Source organism: Bufo gargarizans, chromosome 4, assembly GCF_014858855.1.
Source record: "Bufo gargarizans isolate SCDJY-AF-19 chromosome 4, ASM1485885v1, whole genome shotgun sequence".
Taxonomy (NCBI): Eukaryota; Metazoa; Chordata; class Amphibia; order Anura; family Bufonidae; genus Bufo; species Bufo gargarizans.
The window spans coordinates 277,546,478-277,563,969 of record NC_058083.1 but is presented as its reverse complement, the minus strand read 5'-3'; the positions used below and the strand labels follow the sequence as shown (position 1 = coordinate 277,563,969).

The 17,492-nt window shown below is 45.3% G+C and overlaps 1 protein-coding gene across 1 annotated transcript in view; it reads left to right on the top strand.

The window, feature by feature from the left end:
• Positions 1-17,492, top strand: part of BACH2 (BTB domain and CNC homolog 2) — a 316,933-nt gene that overhangs the window by 283,516 nt on the left and 15,925 nt on the right. Inside the window, 1 exon segment of the mRNA XM_044289211.1 lies at positions 6,825-7,031. Coding sequence (XP_044145146.1) covers positions 6,825-7,031 — 207 coding nt within the window.

Genomic DNA, 17,492 nt, shown 5'->3' with positions numbered 1-17,492 from the left:
CTGCAGACTGCTAGAAATTAATTCATAACTTCTAGTAGTAATAATAAAGGAATGGCACAACATAGAGCCATAAGAGATGCTCCAGAATTGGTATTACATGGGGAATGCATGTAGCTATTAAAACAGGCATGTCGGGAGTAGTAAAGGCCCTCTTTAAAGTTAACTTAGAAAGTAGTATATTTGTTGAGAGTAAGGCCTATTCTATGATTTTTGTGTACTACCCTGGTCATTACTGTCTTCTGCCTTATCTGAACATGTTTAGAAAGCTAAGCCCAGCTGCAAAAGTACATGCTGATGGATTAGTAACCCTAAACGTAATAACAAGTTGCCATTAACCCCTTCTGTACAGAGCCATTTTTCACCTTAATCGAAACCACCCATAAATGACCCCATTTTAGAAACGACACCCCTCAAATTATTAAAAACTGATGTTACAAACGTAACCCTTGCCGTGTTCCACAAGAATTAAAAGAAAATGGAGGTAAAATTTCAAAATTTCCCTTTTTTTGTATATTTTTTTATGTTAATCAATTTTCTTGCAATACAGAAAGGGTTAACAGAAAAATAAACCTCAATATTTTTTACACTGATTTTGCAGTTTACAGAAATGCCCGATATGTGGTGGTAAACTGCTCTATGGGCACGTGGAAGTGGTCAAAAACAAAGAAGTGCCATATGGATTTTGGAGGCAGATTTTGCTAGAATGGTTTTTAGGCACCAATTTATATTTGAAGAGACCCTGACGTTCCCCTTCAATGGAAACCCTCAAAAAGTGACCCCATTTTGGAAACTACACCCCTTAATGAATATATTAAGAGGGGTACTGAGCACTTTGACCCGCTATGCGTTTTACAGAATTTTTCTGTGAAAATGAAAAGTTTCATTTCTTCCAATAAAATGTTGCTTTAGCTCCAAATTTTTCATTTTCACAAGGGGTAACAGGAGAAACAGCACCCCATAATTTGTTACCCATTTTCTCCTGAATATGGCATATGTGGTGGTAAACTGCTGTGGGGGCACATGGCACGATTCAGAATGGAATTAGCGCCATATGGCTTGGTTTACGGGTGCCATTGGTTTTTATTTTTTAAGTCTTATGTAGGGGCTCATTTGTTGCGGGATGAGGTGATGTTTTCATTGGTACCATTTTGGGGTACAAAAGACTTTTTGCTTGCTTGGTATTACAGTTTTTGTGAGGCAAGGTGAAAAAAATGGCTGTTTTGGCATAGTTTTTTTATATTTTTTTACAGCCCCTGAGGGGGCATATCATGTGATATTTTTGTAGAGCAGGTTGTATACCCAATATGTATATCAATTTTATTTTTGTCAAGTTTTACACAGTGAAAGCCATTTTGAATACAATAAAATCTTGTTTTTGTGTTGCCATTTTCTGAGAGATATATATTTTTTATTTTCAGGGAGATTGTCCTAGGTAGGGTCTCATTTTTTGTGAGATGAGATGATGGTTTGATTGGTATCATTTTGGGGTACATAGCTTTTTGATCACTTGGTATTACACTGTTTGTAAGGCAAGGTGACTAGAAAATGGTTGTTTTGGCATTGTTTTTTTTTATTTTTACTTTTTTATGGCGTTCACCTGACGGGGTGGATCATGTGATATTTTTATAGAGATGGTCAATAAGGACGCAGCGATACCTAATATGTCTACTTTTCTCTTTATTTTGGGAAAAGGACGCTTTTTTAAATTAATTTTTTTACTTGAAACTTTTAATTTGTAATTTTTGAAAACTTTTTTTTTTTTGGGCTTAATTTTTTGTTCCACTCTGGGACTTCAACTTTTGGGGGTCTTATTTCCTGTACCATGCATTACAATACATCTGTATTGTAATGCATTGGCTGTAAGTGTATTACTGAATGTAGTACACTTACAGCCTGCTTCCTTTGAGATCCAAGGCTCGATCTCGCATGAAGGCAGCCATGATGCCTAAGGAAGGCATTGTGTTGCCGTCCAAGCCATCGGGTCCTCATCACAGCAGCGTGGGGACCCGATAAACACCCGGGACCCATCAGGATACCGCACTTGCTGCGGTCAGCGGCTATCAGTGACTGCTGGATCCCCGCAGCTGATCGGGCGTGCATACCCTGTACGGCGTTGGGATTTCAAATCCCCCCCACCCCCATGTACGGCGCTGGTTTCCTGCGGGTTAAAGACTAAGTACACCTTTGGAGGCATTTTTTTTTTAATTATTGCCTTGTATTCATTTTGAGCTAAAATACATTTTTTAAATTGGTCTTTATTAAAAATATGAAGTTCTTTTTTCTGTATAGAACTGACATGCTCTAGTAGCACCCTTTGCATTTTAAGTTCGACCAATCATAAAAAGAAATTGCCTCTGAAGGTGCTCATAGCCTTTAAGGCGTATTCAAGTTATTAGGTGTTATAAATGGAGTACAGTGCATTTGGAAAGTCTTCAGATTTTGTTATGTAGTGGCCTTGTGCTAAAAAAAATAAAAGAATTGATTCTCGTCATTCTACACTCAATACCCCATAATGACAAAGTGAAAACAGAATGTTCAAAATCTTTGTTAATATATTTTAAAGGAAAAACTAAAATATTGCATTGACATAAGTATTTAGACCCTTTACTTAGTACTTAGTGATTACAGCCTCCAGTCTTCTTGGATATGATGCCACAAGGTTTACATATCTGGATTTGAGGATTTTCTGCCATTCTTCTCTGCAGATCCTCTCAATTGATCATAAATGGACAGCCATTTTCACGTCTCTGCAGAGATGTTCGATTGTTTTTCGTTTCAATCGTTTTTATTGAGGTTTTACATGGCATATAAAACAATAACCGGGAATACCCAGACAGGATACACTGTGAGAAAGGAGCATTACAGTTACAATCATCAAGCCTGAGAGAGGGTAACCTCCTTACACTTTGGGGTATCGCCACCTAGTCAGGTCAAGCCCTTAAGCCTATTTTTGTCCAGTGCTATTAAGGAGAAGTATGTGTTTGGGTGATAGTATCTAAGGTAGTGAGCAGTTTGTCCAAGCCCGCCATTGCAACTGAAATTGGGTGAAACAACCGTTGCCCAGTGATATAATTTTTTCGTAAGCATAAGTCGTGTTTATGGCAGAGATTAGTTCTCTCAACACTGGCACGTCTGGGGATTTCCACTTTCTCAGTAACATCAGCTTAGCTAATACACAGAATATACCGAACAGTGTTCTACAATGGATTGGGACACTGTTAATACTTATGAAAAGTAAAACTAGCTGAGGGGACCAGCTAATCCTACATTGCAACAATCGGCTCAACATGTCAGTGCAAGCAGACCAATAAGATCCGAGGGCCGGACACTGCCATAGGATGTGGAAAAGTTCTCCCTTATTTCAACAACCCCTCCAGCAAAGATTAGAAACGCCGGAGTACATAAGTGCCAGCCTGTCTGGCGTATAATACCAATGTAATACTGTCTTAAGCGCTGACTCAATGTGGTAAGGTACATTTAAGATATTTGTGGATGGCCTTGAGGGCTCCAAGCCATTCTGTGTCTGTGATGTATACATTTAAGGTCCTCTCCCATGTACGCATGGGGTGGGAGCATTTAAATTGGGTTGGGTGGAGTATAGCGTTATATAAAGGTTTCAGCCCTTTAGCATTGCTCGAAATAAATGCCTTTGCTAGCTTGTCCATTTTTAAACCTGACGGTTGTAAAGACTTTCGAAGGACTTTCAAATGACGAATCTGGAGGTATTTGTAAAATTCAATCGCAGGGAGGGATAAATAGTCCCAAAGTTCTTGAAAGGATTAAAACGAGCTCTCCACTCTCCGATTTGTGTTCAGAGTGTGGGAGCATAGCTTGGAGCATAGAAAGACGTTATAGAGGTGAGTGAAGGGGGGCTATCAGAGTGAACTAAAGTGTGATATTGAGTCCAGGCCTTTACAGATGCCAGCACTGTCGGGCTCTGATGTTTGGGGATGGGGGATTTCCAAAATGGTAGATGTAACAGATCTGTGCCATTTCCAAATGAACCCATTGGATTTCTGTATCTGATCTTGCCCATCCCTTTAGCATTGAAGCCATCGATGCTACATAGTACAATCTAAGGTCCGGAACAGCTAGGCCCCCCAAGCGACGATTTCTCCTTACCCTGGGTTCACACCTGAGCGTTTTACAGCGCGTCCCTTCGCGCTGTAAAACGCTCAACAAGGAGAAACCAATACTTTCCTATGAGAATGGTTCTCACCTGGGCGTTTTACAGCGCGTATGATCGCGCTGTAAAACGCCCGACGCTCAAAAAAGTTCTTGAGCTTTTTTGGGGCGTTTTGTCGCGCGTTCCCGTACATAGACTTCCGGGAACGCGCGACAATGGGCGTTCGCTTGTCTCTGTATGCGCGATTGCAAACGCCGGTACAATCGCGCATACAGAGCGCTCCATCGCGAATGCTCAGGTGTGAACCCAGGGTCATAATCCCTCTAGCAACTCTGGGTTGTTTCCCTTTCCAGATGTATTTGGATAGTAATGTTTGTGCCCGGGTAAAACCTTTCTCTGGGATTGAAACAGGCAGGGTGCAATACATATAGAGAAATTTACGGAGGATGAACATCTTAAAAGCCGCAATCCTCCCCATCCAAGAGGTTTCGTGTTTATTAAAGTCTATTAATTCCCTTTCAGTGGAGAGTAAGAGAGAGCCATACTTAAGTGCATATAGTTATGACACAGAATGGGTCATATTAGTACCTAGATATTTAATGCTTTCCTTTTGCCAAAGTCCCATGTGGTTCGGAGAGTTGTCACCACGGGTTACCTGGCAAGGCTTGAGTTTTTGAGGAGTTAAGGTGGTAATATGAGAGATCACCGTAACAAGATATTTGATCCATCACCGCTTCTAAGGAGACCTCTGGGTTTGCGAGAAAAAGGAGCACGTCATCCGCTTAGAGGGATATGACATGGGAGCGACTCCCTATTAACACTCCGGACATTTGCGGATCCTGCCTAATTGCTTGTGTTAAAGGTTCCATGGCTATTATAAAAATCAAGGGGGACAGGGGGCAACCCTGCCTGGTGCCGTTTGTTAGATTGAACGCCTCTGAAAGGGCTCCGTTTACAAAAATGTTAGCTGTTGGGCTGCTATAAAGAGCTCCAATAGCCTTCACAATAGGGCCCTGGAAGCCTATCTGTGAGAGCACCGAGAAGGCAAACGACCAGCGGAGCCTATCGAAAGCCTTCTCTGAGTCCAAGGCCAATATGGGAGTTCTGTGCGATTTTACATTGTGGAAAATGCCCAGCATTCTCCTTGTATTATAGTAGGGTTGTTGAGTGGGAACAAAGCCAGTTTGATCCTCGTTGATAATAGAGGGAAGAATCTTGGCCAACAGCATAGCCAGCAGTTTTGCGTAGATTTTTATGTCCAGGTTCAATAGAGAGCTAGGTCTGAAATTTTGAGGCCTATCGGGGGGTTTTACCCGGCCTGGGGAGGGTGATTATAATTGCCTGCAGGTTTTCAGTGGGGAATGATACAGATGTAAGGGCAGATTGGCAGAAATACCTTAAGTACGGGCAAAGCCATCCTGGCCTGGGGCTTTATCGCGTAGTAAGGAGTTAATCACCACTTCCTCTATAGTTATTTGAGAGTTAAGAGCCTAAAGTTGGGGGGCAGTTATTTTGGGCATGTCCAGGGAGTTGAGGTAAGAGTTTAAGTCTTCCAAGTTAGCCGGGGCAGGATTAGAATCTTCTAGGTTGTAGAGACTTGAATAGTAACTTAAGTCTGGAAGCCATTTGCTATATCTATATGATGCCACCATCATTCTAGGGATGGTATTGGGCAGTTGAGGAGCAGTGCCTGGTTTTCTCCAGACATGACGCTTAGAATTGAGACCAAAAAGTTAAATCTGACTCTCATTGTCTGGGCTTTCATGTGTCTTTTACTGAGGAGATGTTTCCTTCTGCCCAACCCTGCCATAAAGCCCAAGTGCTGCAGTGATGGTTAAACTCATGAACATTTCTCCCATCTACACACAAAATCTTTGGAGCTTAGTCAGGGTGACTATTGGTCTCTTGGTCACCACTCATAAGAGGCCCTTCTCTCTTGATTACTTGGTTTGGTGGGGAGGCCAGCTCTAGAAGGAGTCCTGATTTTGTCAAACTTCTTCCATATAAGAATTATGGAGGCCATTTTGCTCTTTTCAGTGCAGTAGAAATTTTTTGTACCCTTCTCCAGATCTGTTCCCCTGCATAATCATGTCTCTGTGCACTATAGGTAGCTCTTTCATTTTCATGACTTGATTTGTGCTCTGATATGCATTGTCAGCTGTGAGACCTTATATATACAGGAGTGTGTCTTTCCAAATCATGTCCAATCAAGTGAAATAACCACAGGTGGAGTCCAATCAAGGTATAGAAATGGTATGCCCCCAGAGCTAAATTTCAAGGGTCATAGCAAAGGGTCTGAATACTTTTGTCCATGCAAAATTTTAGTTTTTTGTTTTTAATACATTTTTTTAAATGTCTAAGATTCTGTTTTCACTTTCTCATTATGGGGTATTGAATGCAGATTGATGGGGGAAAACCTGATTTTCCTTTTTATTTTAGCAGAAACAAAACGTGAAAATAGTAAAAGGGTCTGAAGACTTTCCAAATGCATTGCATATTATTACTTAGTACAATTTTTGTAGTTGTACATATGCCCTACATATGTTGTATGTTATAGTTTGATGTAATGCAATATTCACTGTCTATACTAGGTGAAGACTCTCATTTAGTCATCAAATACACAACCAAAATAGTTCCTTATGTTGTCAGATTTCCACCTTTTGAACAGTATTTTATTATGCTTTCTTCTGTCCTGTAGGTTAAGCTGCCCTTTCCAGTTGATCAAATCACAGATCTTCCACGTAATGATTTCCAGATGATGATAAAAATGCACAAGCTGACCTCAGAACAGTTGGAATTCATTCATGACATTCGACGGCGGAGCAAAAACAGAATAGCTGCACAGCGATGTCGCAAGAGAAAACTCGACTGTATACAGAATTTAGAATGTGAAATACATAAGCTGGTGAGTACTACATACCATCACTGTGGAATAAGAAAAGATAATGGTTCCTTCCATGGATTTACTGGAAATACAAGCATATTGAGTTGAACACTTTTTTCTTGTTACAGGTCGTCAAATCCCTATGACTATTCTAAAGGGGTTATCCTTTGATTAATTATTACTCACTTCACATAAAACAATAACCCTGTCAGGACCCCGAGATTTTCCATTTTTTGCTGTTTCATTTTTTACTCCTTGCCTTCCCGGAGCCATAACTTTTTATTTTTCCATTCACACAGCTGTATGAGGGTTTGTTTTTTGAGGGACAAGTTATAATTTCTAATGGCACTGTTCCATACACTGTAGGTGGAAGCTGTAAAAAAAAAAATCCTAATTAGGGATGAGCGAACTCGAACTGTATAGTTCGGGTTCGTACCGAATTTTGGGGTGTCCGTGACACGGACCCGAACCCGGACATTTTCGTAAAAGTCCGGGTTCGGGTTCGGTGTTCGTCGCTTTCTTCGCGCTTTTGTGACGCTTTCTTGGCGCTTTTTGAAAGGCTGCAAAGCAGCCAATCAACAAGCGTCATACTACTTGCCCCAAGAGGCCATCACAGCCATGCCTACTATTGGCATGGCTGTGATTGGCCAGAGCACCATGTGACCCAGCCTCTATTTAAGCTGGAGTCACATAGCGCCGCCCGTCACTCTGCTCTGATTAGCGTAGGGAGAGGTTGCGGCTGCGACAGTAGGGCGAGATTAGGCAGATTAACTCCTCCAAAGGACTTGATTAACTGATCGATCTGCAGCTGTGGATCATTGAGCTGCTGATCCTCAATTGCTCACTGTTTTTAGGCTGCACAGACCGTTTGTCAGTCACATTTTTCTGGGGTGATCGGCGGCCATTTTGTGTCTTGTGGTGCGCCAGCACAAGCTGCGACCAAGTGCATTTAACCCTCAATGGTGTGGTTGTTTTTTGGCTAAAGCCTACATCAGGGTGAAGCTGTCACACCAAGTGCATTTAACCAGCAATAGTCTGTTCATTTTTTGGCCATATACAAAATCAGGGGCAAGCTGCGCCTGTCACCAAGTGCATTTAACCCTCAATGGTGTGGTTGTTTTTTGGCTAAAGCCTACATCAGGGTGAAGCTGTCACACCAAGTGCATTTAACCAGCAATAGTCTGTTCATTTTTTGGCCATATACTAAATCAGGGGCAAGCTGCGCCTGTCACCAAGTGCATTTAACCCTCAATGGTGTGGTTGTTTTTTGGCTAAAGCCTACATCAGGGTGAAGCTGTCACACCAAGTGCATTTAACCAGCAATAGTCTGTTCATTTTTTGGCCATATACTAAATCAGGGGCAAGCTGCGCCTGTCACCAAGTGCATTTAACCCTCAATGGTGTGGTTGTTTTTTGGCTAAAGCCTACATCAGGGTGAAGCTGTCACACCAAGTGCATTTAACCAGCAATAGTCTGTTTATTTTTTTCTCGTTAACGCTGTCCTGTTGTGGCTGGGAAAGTTATTTAGTGTCCGTCAAAGCACATTTTTTGTTCTGGGTTGAAATACAATTCCCAATTTAGCAATTTCATAATTTAGTGGTTTCTGCTATATCAGAGCTATTTGAAATCTATCCCTAAAAGGGTATATAATATTCAAGGTGCACATTGGGTCATTCAGAATAACTTCACACACACCCGCTACTGTGTATTTCTAAGTCTAATTCTGTCACTAAACCCATACCTGTCACCCAGCGCCTAAATACTAGGCCTCAAATTTATATCCTGCTAAATCTCTCGTTAACGCTGTCCTGTTGTGGCAGGGCGAGTTATTTAGTGTCCGTTCAAGCACATTTCTTGTTCTGGGTTGAAATACAATTCCCAATTTAGCAATTTCATAATTTAGTGGTTTCTGCTATATCAGAGCTATTTGAAATCTATCCCTAAAAGGGTATATAATATTCAAGGTGCACATTGGGTCATTCAGAATAACTTCACACACACCCGCTACTGTGTATTTCCAAGTCTAATTCTGGCACTAAACCCATACCTGTCACCCAGCGCCTAAATACTAGGCCTCAAATTTATATCCCGCTAAATCTGTCCCTAGTGCTGTAGCTGGGCGAGTTATTTAGTGTCCGTTCAAGCACATTTCTTGTTCTGGGTTGAAATACAATTCCCAATTTAGCAATTTCATAATTTAGTGGTTTCTGCTATATCAGAGCTATTTGAAATCTATCCCTAAAAGGGTATATAATATTCAAGGTGCACATTGGGTCATTCAGAATAACTTCACACACACCCGCTACTGTGTATTTCCAAGTCTAATTCTGTCACTAAACCCATACCTGTCACCCAGCGCCTAAATACTAGGCCTCAAATTTATATCCCGCTAAATCTGTCCCTAGTGCTGTAGCTGGGCGAGTTATTTAGTGTCCGTTCAAGCACATTTCTTGTTCTGGGTTGAAATACAATTCCCAATTTAGCAATTTCATAATTTAGTGGTTTCTGCTATATCAGAGCTATTTGAAATCTATCCCTAAAAGGGTATATAATATTCAAGGTGCACATTGGGTCATTCAGAATAACTTCACACACACCCGCTACTGTGTATTTCCAAGTCTAATTCTGTCACTAAACCCATACCTGTCACCCAGCGCCTAAATACTAGGCCTCAAATTTATATCCCGCTAAATCTGTCCCTAGTGCTGTAGCTGGGCGAGTTATTTAGTGTCCGTTCAAGCACATTTCTTGTTCTGGGTTGAAATACAATTCCCAATTTAGCAATTTCATAATTTAGTGGTTTCTGCTATATCAGAGCTATTTGAAATCTATCCCTAAAAGGGTATATAATATTCAAGGTGCACATTGGGTCATTCAGAATAACTTCACACACACCCGCTACTGTGTATTTCCAAGTCTAATTCTGGCACTAAACCCATACCTGTCACCCAGCGCCTAAATACTAGGCCTCAAATTTATATCCCGCTAAATCTGTCCCTAGTGCTGTAGCTGGGCGAGTTATTTAGTGTCCGTTCAAGCACATTTCTTGTTCTGGGTTGAAATACAATTCCCAATTTAGCAATTTCATAATTTAGTGGTTTCTGCTATATCAGAGCTATTTGAAATCTATCCCTAAAAGGGTATATAATATTCAAGGTGCACATTGGGTCATTCAGAATAACTTCACACACACCCGCTACTGTGTATTTCCAAGTCTAATTCTGGCACTAAACCCATACCTGTCACCCAGCGCCTAAATACTAGGCCTCAAATTTATATCCCGCTAAATCTGTCCCTAGTGCTGTAGCTGGGCGAGTTATTTAGTGTCCGTTCAAGCACATTTCTTGTTCTGGGTTGAAATACAATTCCCAATTTAGCAATTTCATAATTTAGTGGTTTCTGCTATATCAGAGCTATTTGAAATCTATCCCTAAAAGGGTATATAATATTCAAGGTGCACATTGGGTCATTCAGAATAACTTCACACACACCCGCTACTGTGTATTTCCAAGTCTAATTCTGTCACTAAACCCATACCTGTCACCCAGCGCCTAAATACTAGGCCTCAAATTTATATCCCGCTAAATCTCTCGTTACCGCTGTCCTGTTGTGGCTGGGAAAGTTATTTAGTGTCCGTCAAAGCACATTTTTTGTTCTGGGTTGAAATACAATTCCCAATTTAGCAATTTCATAATTTAGTCGTTTCTGCTATATCAGAGCTATTTGAAATCTATCCCTAAAAGGGTAGATCATATTGAAGGTGCACATAGGGTCATTCAGAATAACTTCACACACACGCTTCTGTGCATTTCCAAGTCTAATTCTGTCACTAAATCCATACCGGTCACCCAGCGCCTAAATACTAGGCCTCAAATTTATATCCCGCTGAATTTGAATACAATACATTGGGCCAAATAATATATTTGTTGTTGTGGTGAACCATAACAATGAGAAAAACATCTAGTAAGGGACGCGGACGTGGACATGGTCGTGGTGGTGTTAGTGGACCCTCTGGTGCTGGGAGAGGACGTGGCCGTTCTGCCACATCCACACGTCCTAGTGTACCAACTACCTCAGGTCCCAGTAGCCGCCAGAATTTACAGCGATATATGGTGGGGCCCAATGCCGTTCTAAGGATGGTAAGGCCTGAGCAGGTACAGGCATTAGTCAATTGGGTGGCCGACAGTGGATCCAGCACGTTCACATTATCTCCCACCCAGTCTTCTGCAGAAAGCGCACAGATGGCGCCTGAAAACCAACCCCATCAGTCTGTCACATCACCCCCATGCATACCAGGGAAACTGTCTCAGCCTCAAGTTATGCAGCAGTCTCTTATGCTGTTTGAAGACTCCGCTGGCAGGGTTTCCCAAGGGCATCCACCTAGCCCTTCCCCAGCGGTGAAAGACATAGAATGCACTGACGCACAACCACTTATGTTTCCTGATGATGAGGACATGGGAATACCACCTCAGCATGTCTCTGATGATGACGAAACACAGGTGCCAACTGCTGCGTCTTTCTGCAGTGTGCAGACTGAACAGGAGGTCAGGGATCAAGACTGGGTGGAAGACGATGCAGGGGACGATGAGGTCCTAGACCCCACATGGAATGAAGGTCGTGCCACTGACTTTCACAGTTCGGAGGAAGAGGCAGTGGTGAGACCGAGCCAACAGCGTAGCAAAAGAGGGAGCAGTGGGCAAAAGCAGAACACCCGCCGCCAAGAGACTCCGCCTGCTACTGACCGCCGCCATCTGGGACCGAGCACCCCAAAGGCAGCTTCAAGGAGTTCCCTGGCATGGCACTTCTTCAAACAATGTGCTGACGACAAGACCCGAGTGGTTTGCACGCTGTGCCATCAGAGCCTGAAGCGAGGCATTAACGTTCTGAACCTGAGCACAACCTGCATGACCAGGCACCTGCATGCAAAGCATGAACTGCAGTGGAGTAAACACCTTAAAACCAAGGAAGTCACTCAGGCTCCCCCTGCTACCTCTTCTGCTGCTGCCGCCTCGGCCTATTCTGCTGCTGCCGCCTCGGCCTCTTCCTCCGCCTCTGGAGGAACGTTGGCACCTGCCGCCCAGCAAACAGGGGATGTACCACCAACACCACCACCACCACCTCCGTCACCAAGCGTCTCAACCATGTCACACGCCAGCGTTCAGCTCTCCATCTCACAAACATTTGATAGAAAGCGTAAATTCCCACCTAGCCACCCTCGATCCCTGGCCCTGAATGCCAGCATTTCTAAACTACTGGCCTATGAAATGCTGTCATTTAGGCTGGTGGACACAGACAGCTTCAAACAGCTCATGTCGCTTGCTGTCCCACAGTATGTTGTTCCCAGCCGGCACTACTTCTCCAAGAGAGCCGTGCCTTCCCTGCACAACCAAGTATCTGATAAAATCAAGTGTGCACTGCGCAACGCCATCTGTGGCAAGGTCCACCTAACCACAGATACGTGGACCAGTAAGCACGGCCAGGGACGCTATATCTCCCTAACTGCACACTGGGTAAATGTAGTGGCAGCTGGGCCCCAGGCGGAGAGCTGTTTGGCGCACGTCCTTCCGCCGCCAAGGATCGCAGGGCAACATTCTTTGCCTCCTGTTGCCACCTCCTCCTTCTCGGCTTCCTCCTCCTCTTCTTCCACCTGCTCATCCAGTCAGCCACACACCTTCACCACCAACTTCAGCACAGCCCGGGGTAAACGTCAGCAGGCCATTCTGAAACTCATATGTTTGGGGGACAGGCCCCACACCGCACAGGAGTTGTGGCGGGGTATAGAACAACAGACCGACGAGTGGTTGCTGCCGGTGAGCCTCAAGCCCGGCCTGGTGGTGTGTGATAATGGGCGAAATCTCGTTGCAGCTCTGGGACTAGCCAATTTGACGCACATCCCTTGCTTGGCGCATGTGCTGAATTTGGTGGTGCAGAAGTTCATTCACAACTACCCCGACATGTCAGAGCTGCTGCATAAAGTGCGGGCCGTCTGTTCGCGCTTCCGGCGTTCACATCCTGCTGCTGCTCGCCTGTCTGCGCTACAGCGTAACTTCGGCCTTCCCGCTCACCGCCTCATATGCGACGTGCCCACCAGGTGGAACTCCACCTTGCACATGCTGGACAGACTGTGCGAGCAGCAGCAGGCCATAGTGGAGTTTCAGCTGCAGCACGCACGGGTCAGTCGCACTACAGAACAGCACCACTTCACCACCAATGACTGGGCCTCCATGCGAGACCTGTGTGCCCTGTTGCGCTGTTTCGAGTACTCCACCAACATGGCCAGTGGCGATGACACCGTTATCAGCGTTACAATACCACTTCTATGTCTCCTTGAGAAAACACTTAGGGCGATGATGGAAGAGGAGGTGGCCCAGGAGGAGGAGGAGGAGGAGGAGGAAGAGGGGTCATTTTTAGCACTTTCAGGCCAGTCTCTTCGAAGTGACTCAGAGGGAGGTTTTTGGCAACAGCAGAGGCCAGGTACAAATGTGGCCAGCCAGGGCCCACTACTGGAGGACGAGGAGGACGAGGATGAGGAGGAGGTGGAGGAGGATGAGGATGAAGCATGGTCACAGCGGGGTGGCACCCAACGCAGCTCGGGTCCATCACTGGTGCGTGGCTGGGGGGAAAGGCAGGACGATGACGATACGCCTCCCACAGAGGACAGCTTGTCCTTATCCCTGGGCAGCCTGGCACACATGAGCGACTACATGCTGCAGTGCCTGCGCAACGACAGCAGAGTTGCCCACATTTTAACCTGTGCGGACTACTGGGTTGCCACCCTGCTGGATCCACGCTACAAAGACAATGTGCCCACCTTACTTCCTGCACTGGAGCGTGATAGGAAGATGCGCGAGTACAAGCGCACGTTGGTAGACGCGCTACTGAGAGCATTCCCAAATGTCACAGGGGAACAAGTGGAAGCCCAAGGCCAAGGCAGAGGAGGAGCAAGAGGTCGCCAAGGCAGCTGTGTCACGGCCAGCTCCTCTGAGGGCAGGGTTAGCATGGCAGAGATGTGGAAAACTTTTGTCAACACGCCACAGCTAACTGCACCACCACCTGATACGCAACGTGTTAGCAGGAGGCAACATTTCACTAACATGGTGGAACAGTACGTGTGCACACCCCTCCACGTACTGACTGATGGTTCGGCCCCATTCAACTTCTGGGTCTCTAAATTGTCCACGTGGCCAGAGCTAGCCTTTTATGCCTTGGAGGTGCTGGCCTGCCCGGCAGCCAGCGTTTTGTCTGAACGTGTATTCAGCACGGCAGGGGGCGTCATTACAGACAAACGCAGCCGCCTGTCTACAGCCAATGTGGACAAGCTGACGTTCATAAAAATGAACCAGGCATGGATCCCACAGGACCTGTCCGTCCCTTGTCCAGATTAGACATTAACTACCTCCCCATAACCATATATTATTGGACTCCAGGGCACTTCCTCATTCAATCCTATTTTTATTTTCATTTTACCATTATATTGCGATGCTACCCAAAGTTGAATGAACCTCTCCTCTGCCTGTGTGCTAGGCCTAAATATATGCCAATGGACTGTTGCAGTGGTGGCTGACATGAAGCCTGATTCTCTGCTATGACATGCAGACTAATTCTCTGCTGACATGAAGCCAGATTGTCTGTTACGGGACCTCTCTCCTCTGCCTGGGTGCTGGGCCTAAATTTATGACAATGGACTGTTGCAGTGGTGGCTGACGTGAAGCCTGATTCTCTGCTATGACATGCAGACTGATTCTCTGCTGTCATGAAGCCAGATTGTCTGTTACGGGACCTCTCTGCTCTGCCTGTGTGCTAGGCCTAAATATATGCCAATGGACTGTTGCAGTGGTGGGTGACGTGAAGCCTGATTCTCTGCTATGATATGAAGACTGATTCTCTGCTGACATGAAGCCAGATTGTCTGTTACGGGACCTTTCTCCTCTGCCTGTGTTCTGGGCCTAAATATATGCCAATGGACTGTTGCAGTGGTGGGTGACGTGAAGCCTCATTCTCTGCTATGACATGCAGACTGATTCTCTGCTGACATGAAGCCAGATTGTCTGTTACGGGACCTCTCTGCTCTGCCTGTGTGCTAGGCCTAAATATATGCCAATGGACTGTTGCAGTGGTGGGTGACGTGAAGCCTGATTCTCTGCTATGATATGAAGGCTGATTCTCTGCTGACATGAAGCCAGATTGTCTGTTACGGGACCTTTCTCCTCTGCCTGGGTTCTGGGCCTAAATATATGCCAATGGACTGTTGCAGTGGTGGGTGACGTGAAGCCTCATTCTCTGCTATGACATGCAGACTGATTCTCTGCTGACATGAAGCCAGATTGTCTGTTACGGGACCTCTCTGCTCTGCCTGTGTGCTAGGCCTAAATATATGCCAATGGACTGTTGCAGTGGTGGGTGACGTGAAGCCTGATTCTCTGCTATGATATGAAGACTGATTCTCTGCTGACATGAAGCCAGATTGTCTGTTACGGGACCTTTCTCCTCTGCCTGGGTTCTGGGCCTAAATTTATGAAAATTGACTCTTACAGTGGTGGGTGACGTGAAGCCTGATTCTCTGCTATGATATGAAGCCAGATTCTCTGCTGACATGAAGCCAGATTGTCTGTTACGGGACCTTTCTCCTCTGCCTGGGTTCTGGGCCTAAATTTATGAAAATTGACTCTTACAGTGGTGGGTGACGTGAAGCCTGATTCTCTGCTATGATATGAAGACTGATTCTCTGCTGACATGAAGCCAGATTGTCTGTTACGGGACCTTTCTCCTCTGCCTGGGTTCTGGGCCTAAATTTATGAAAATTGACTCTTACAGTGGTGGGTGACGTGAAGCCTGATTCTCTGCTATGACATGCAGACTGATTCTCTGCTGACATGAAGCCAGATCCTCTGTTACGGGACCTCTCTCCTCTGCCTGTGTGTGTGCTGGGCCTAAATATATGCCAATGGACTGTTGCAGTGGTGGCTGACGTGAAGCCTCATTCTCTGCTATGACATGCAGACTAATTCTCTGCTGACATGAAGACAGATTCTCTGTTACGGGACCTCCCTCCTCTGCCTGGGTGCTGGGCCTAAATATATGCCAATGGACTGTTGCAGTGGTGGGTGACGTGAAGCCTCATTCTCTGCTATGACATGCAGACTAATTCTCTGCTGACATGAAGCCAGATTCTCTGTTACGGGACCTCTCTCCTCTGCCTGTGTGTGTGCTGGGCCTAAATATATGCCAATGGACTGTTGCAGTGGTGGCTGACGTGAAGCCTCATTCTCTGCTATGACATGCAGACTAATTCTCTGCTGACATGAAGACAGATTCTCTGTTACGGGACCTCCCTCCTCTGCCTGGGTGCTGGGCCTAAATATATGCCAATGGACTGTTGCAGTGGTGGGTGACGTGAAGCCTCATTCTCTGCTATGACATGCAGACTAATTCTCTGCTGACATGAAGCCAGATTGTCTGTTACGGGACCTCTCTCCTCTGCCTGTGTGTGTGCTGGGCCTAAATATATGCCAATGGACTGTTGCAGTGGTGGCTGACGTGAAGCCTCATTCTCTGCTATGACATGCAGACTAATTCTCTGCTGACATGAAGACAGATTCTCTGTTACGGGACCTCTCTCCTCTGCCTGTGTGTGTGCTGGGCCTAAATATATGCCAATGGACTGTTGCAGTGGTGGCTGACGTGAAGCCTCATTCTCTGCTATGACATGCAGACTAATTCTCTGCTGACATGAAGACAGATTCTCTGTTACGGGACCTCCCTCCTCTGCCTGGGTGCTGGGCCTAAATATATGCCAATGGACTGTTGCAGTGGTGGCTGACGTGAAGCCTCATTCTCTGCTATGACATGCAGACTGATTCTCTGCTGACATGAAGCCAGATCGTCTGTTACGGGACCTCTCTGCTCTGCCTGTGTGCTAGGCCTAAATATATGCCAATGGACTGTTGCAGTGGTGGGTGACGTGAAGCCTCATTCTCTGCTATGACATGCAGACTGATTCTCTGCTGTCATGAAGCCAGATTGTCTGTTACGGGACCTCTCTGCTCTGCCTGTGTGCTAGGCCTAAATATATGCCAATGGACTGTTGCAGTGGTGGGTGACGTGAAGCCTCATTCTCTGCTATGACATGCAGACTGATTCTCTGCTGACATGAAGCCAGATTGTCTGTTACGGGACCTCTCTCCTCTGCCTGTGTGCTAGGCCTAAATATATGCCAATGGACTGTTGCAGTGGTGGCTGACGTGAAGCCTGATTCTCTGCTATGACATGCAGACTAATTCTCTGCTGACATGAAGCCAGATTGTCTGTTACGGGACCTCTCTCCTCTGCCTGGGTGCTGGGCCTAAATTTATGACAATGGACTGTTGCAGTGGTGGCTGACGTGAAGCCTGATTCTCTGCTATGACATGCAGACTGATTCTCTGCTGACATGAAGCCAGATCCTCTGTTACGGGACCTCTCTCCTCTGCCTGTGTGTGTGCT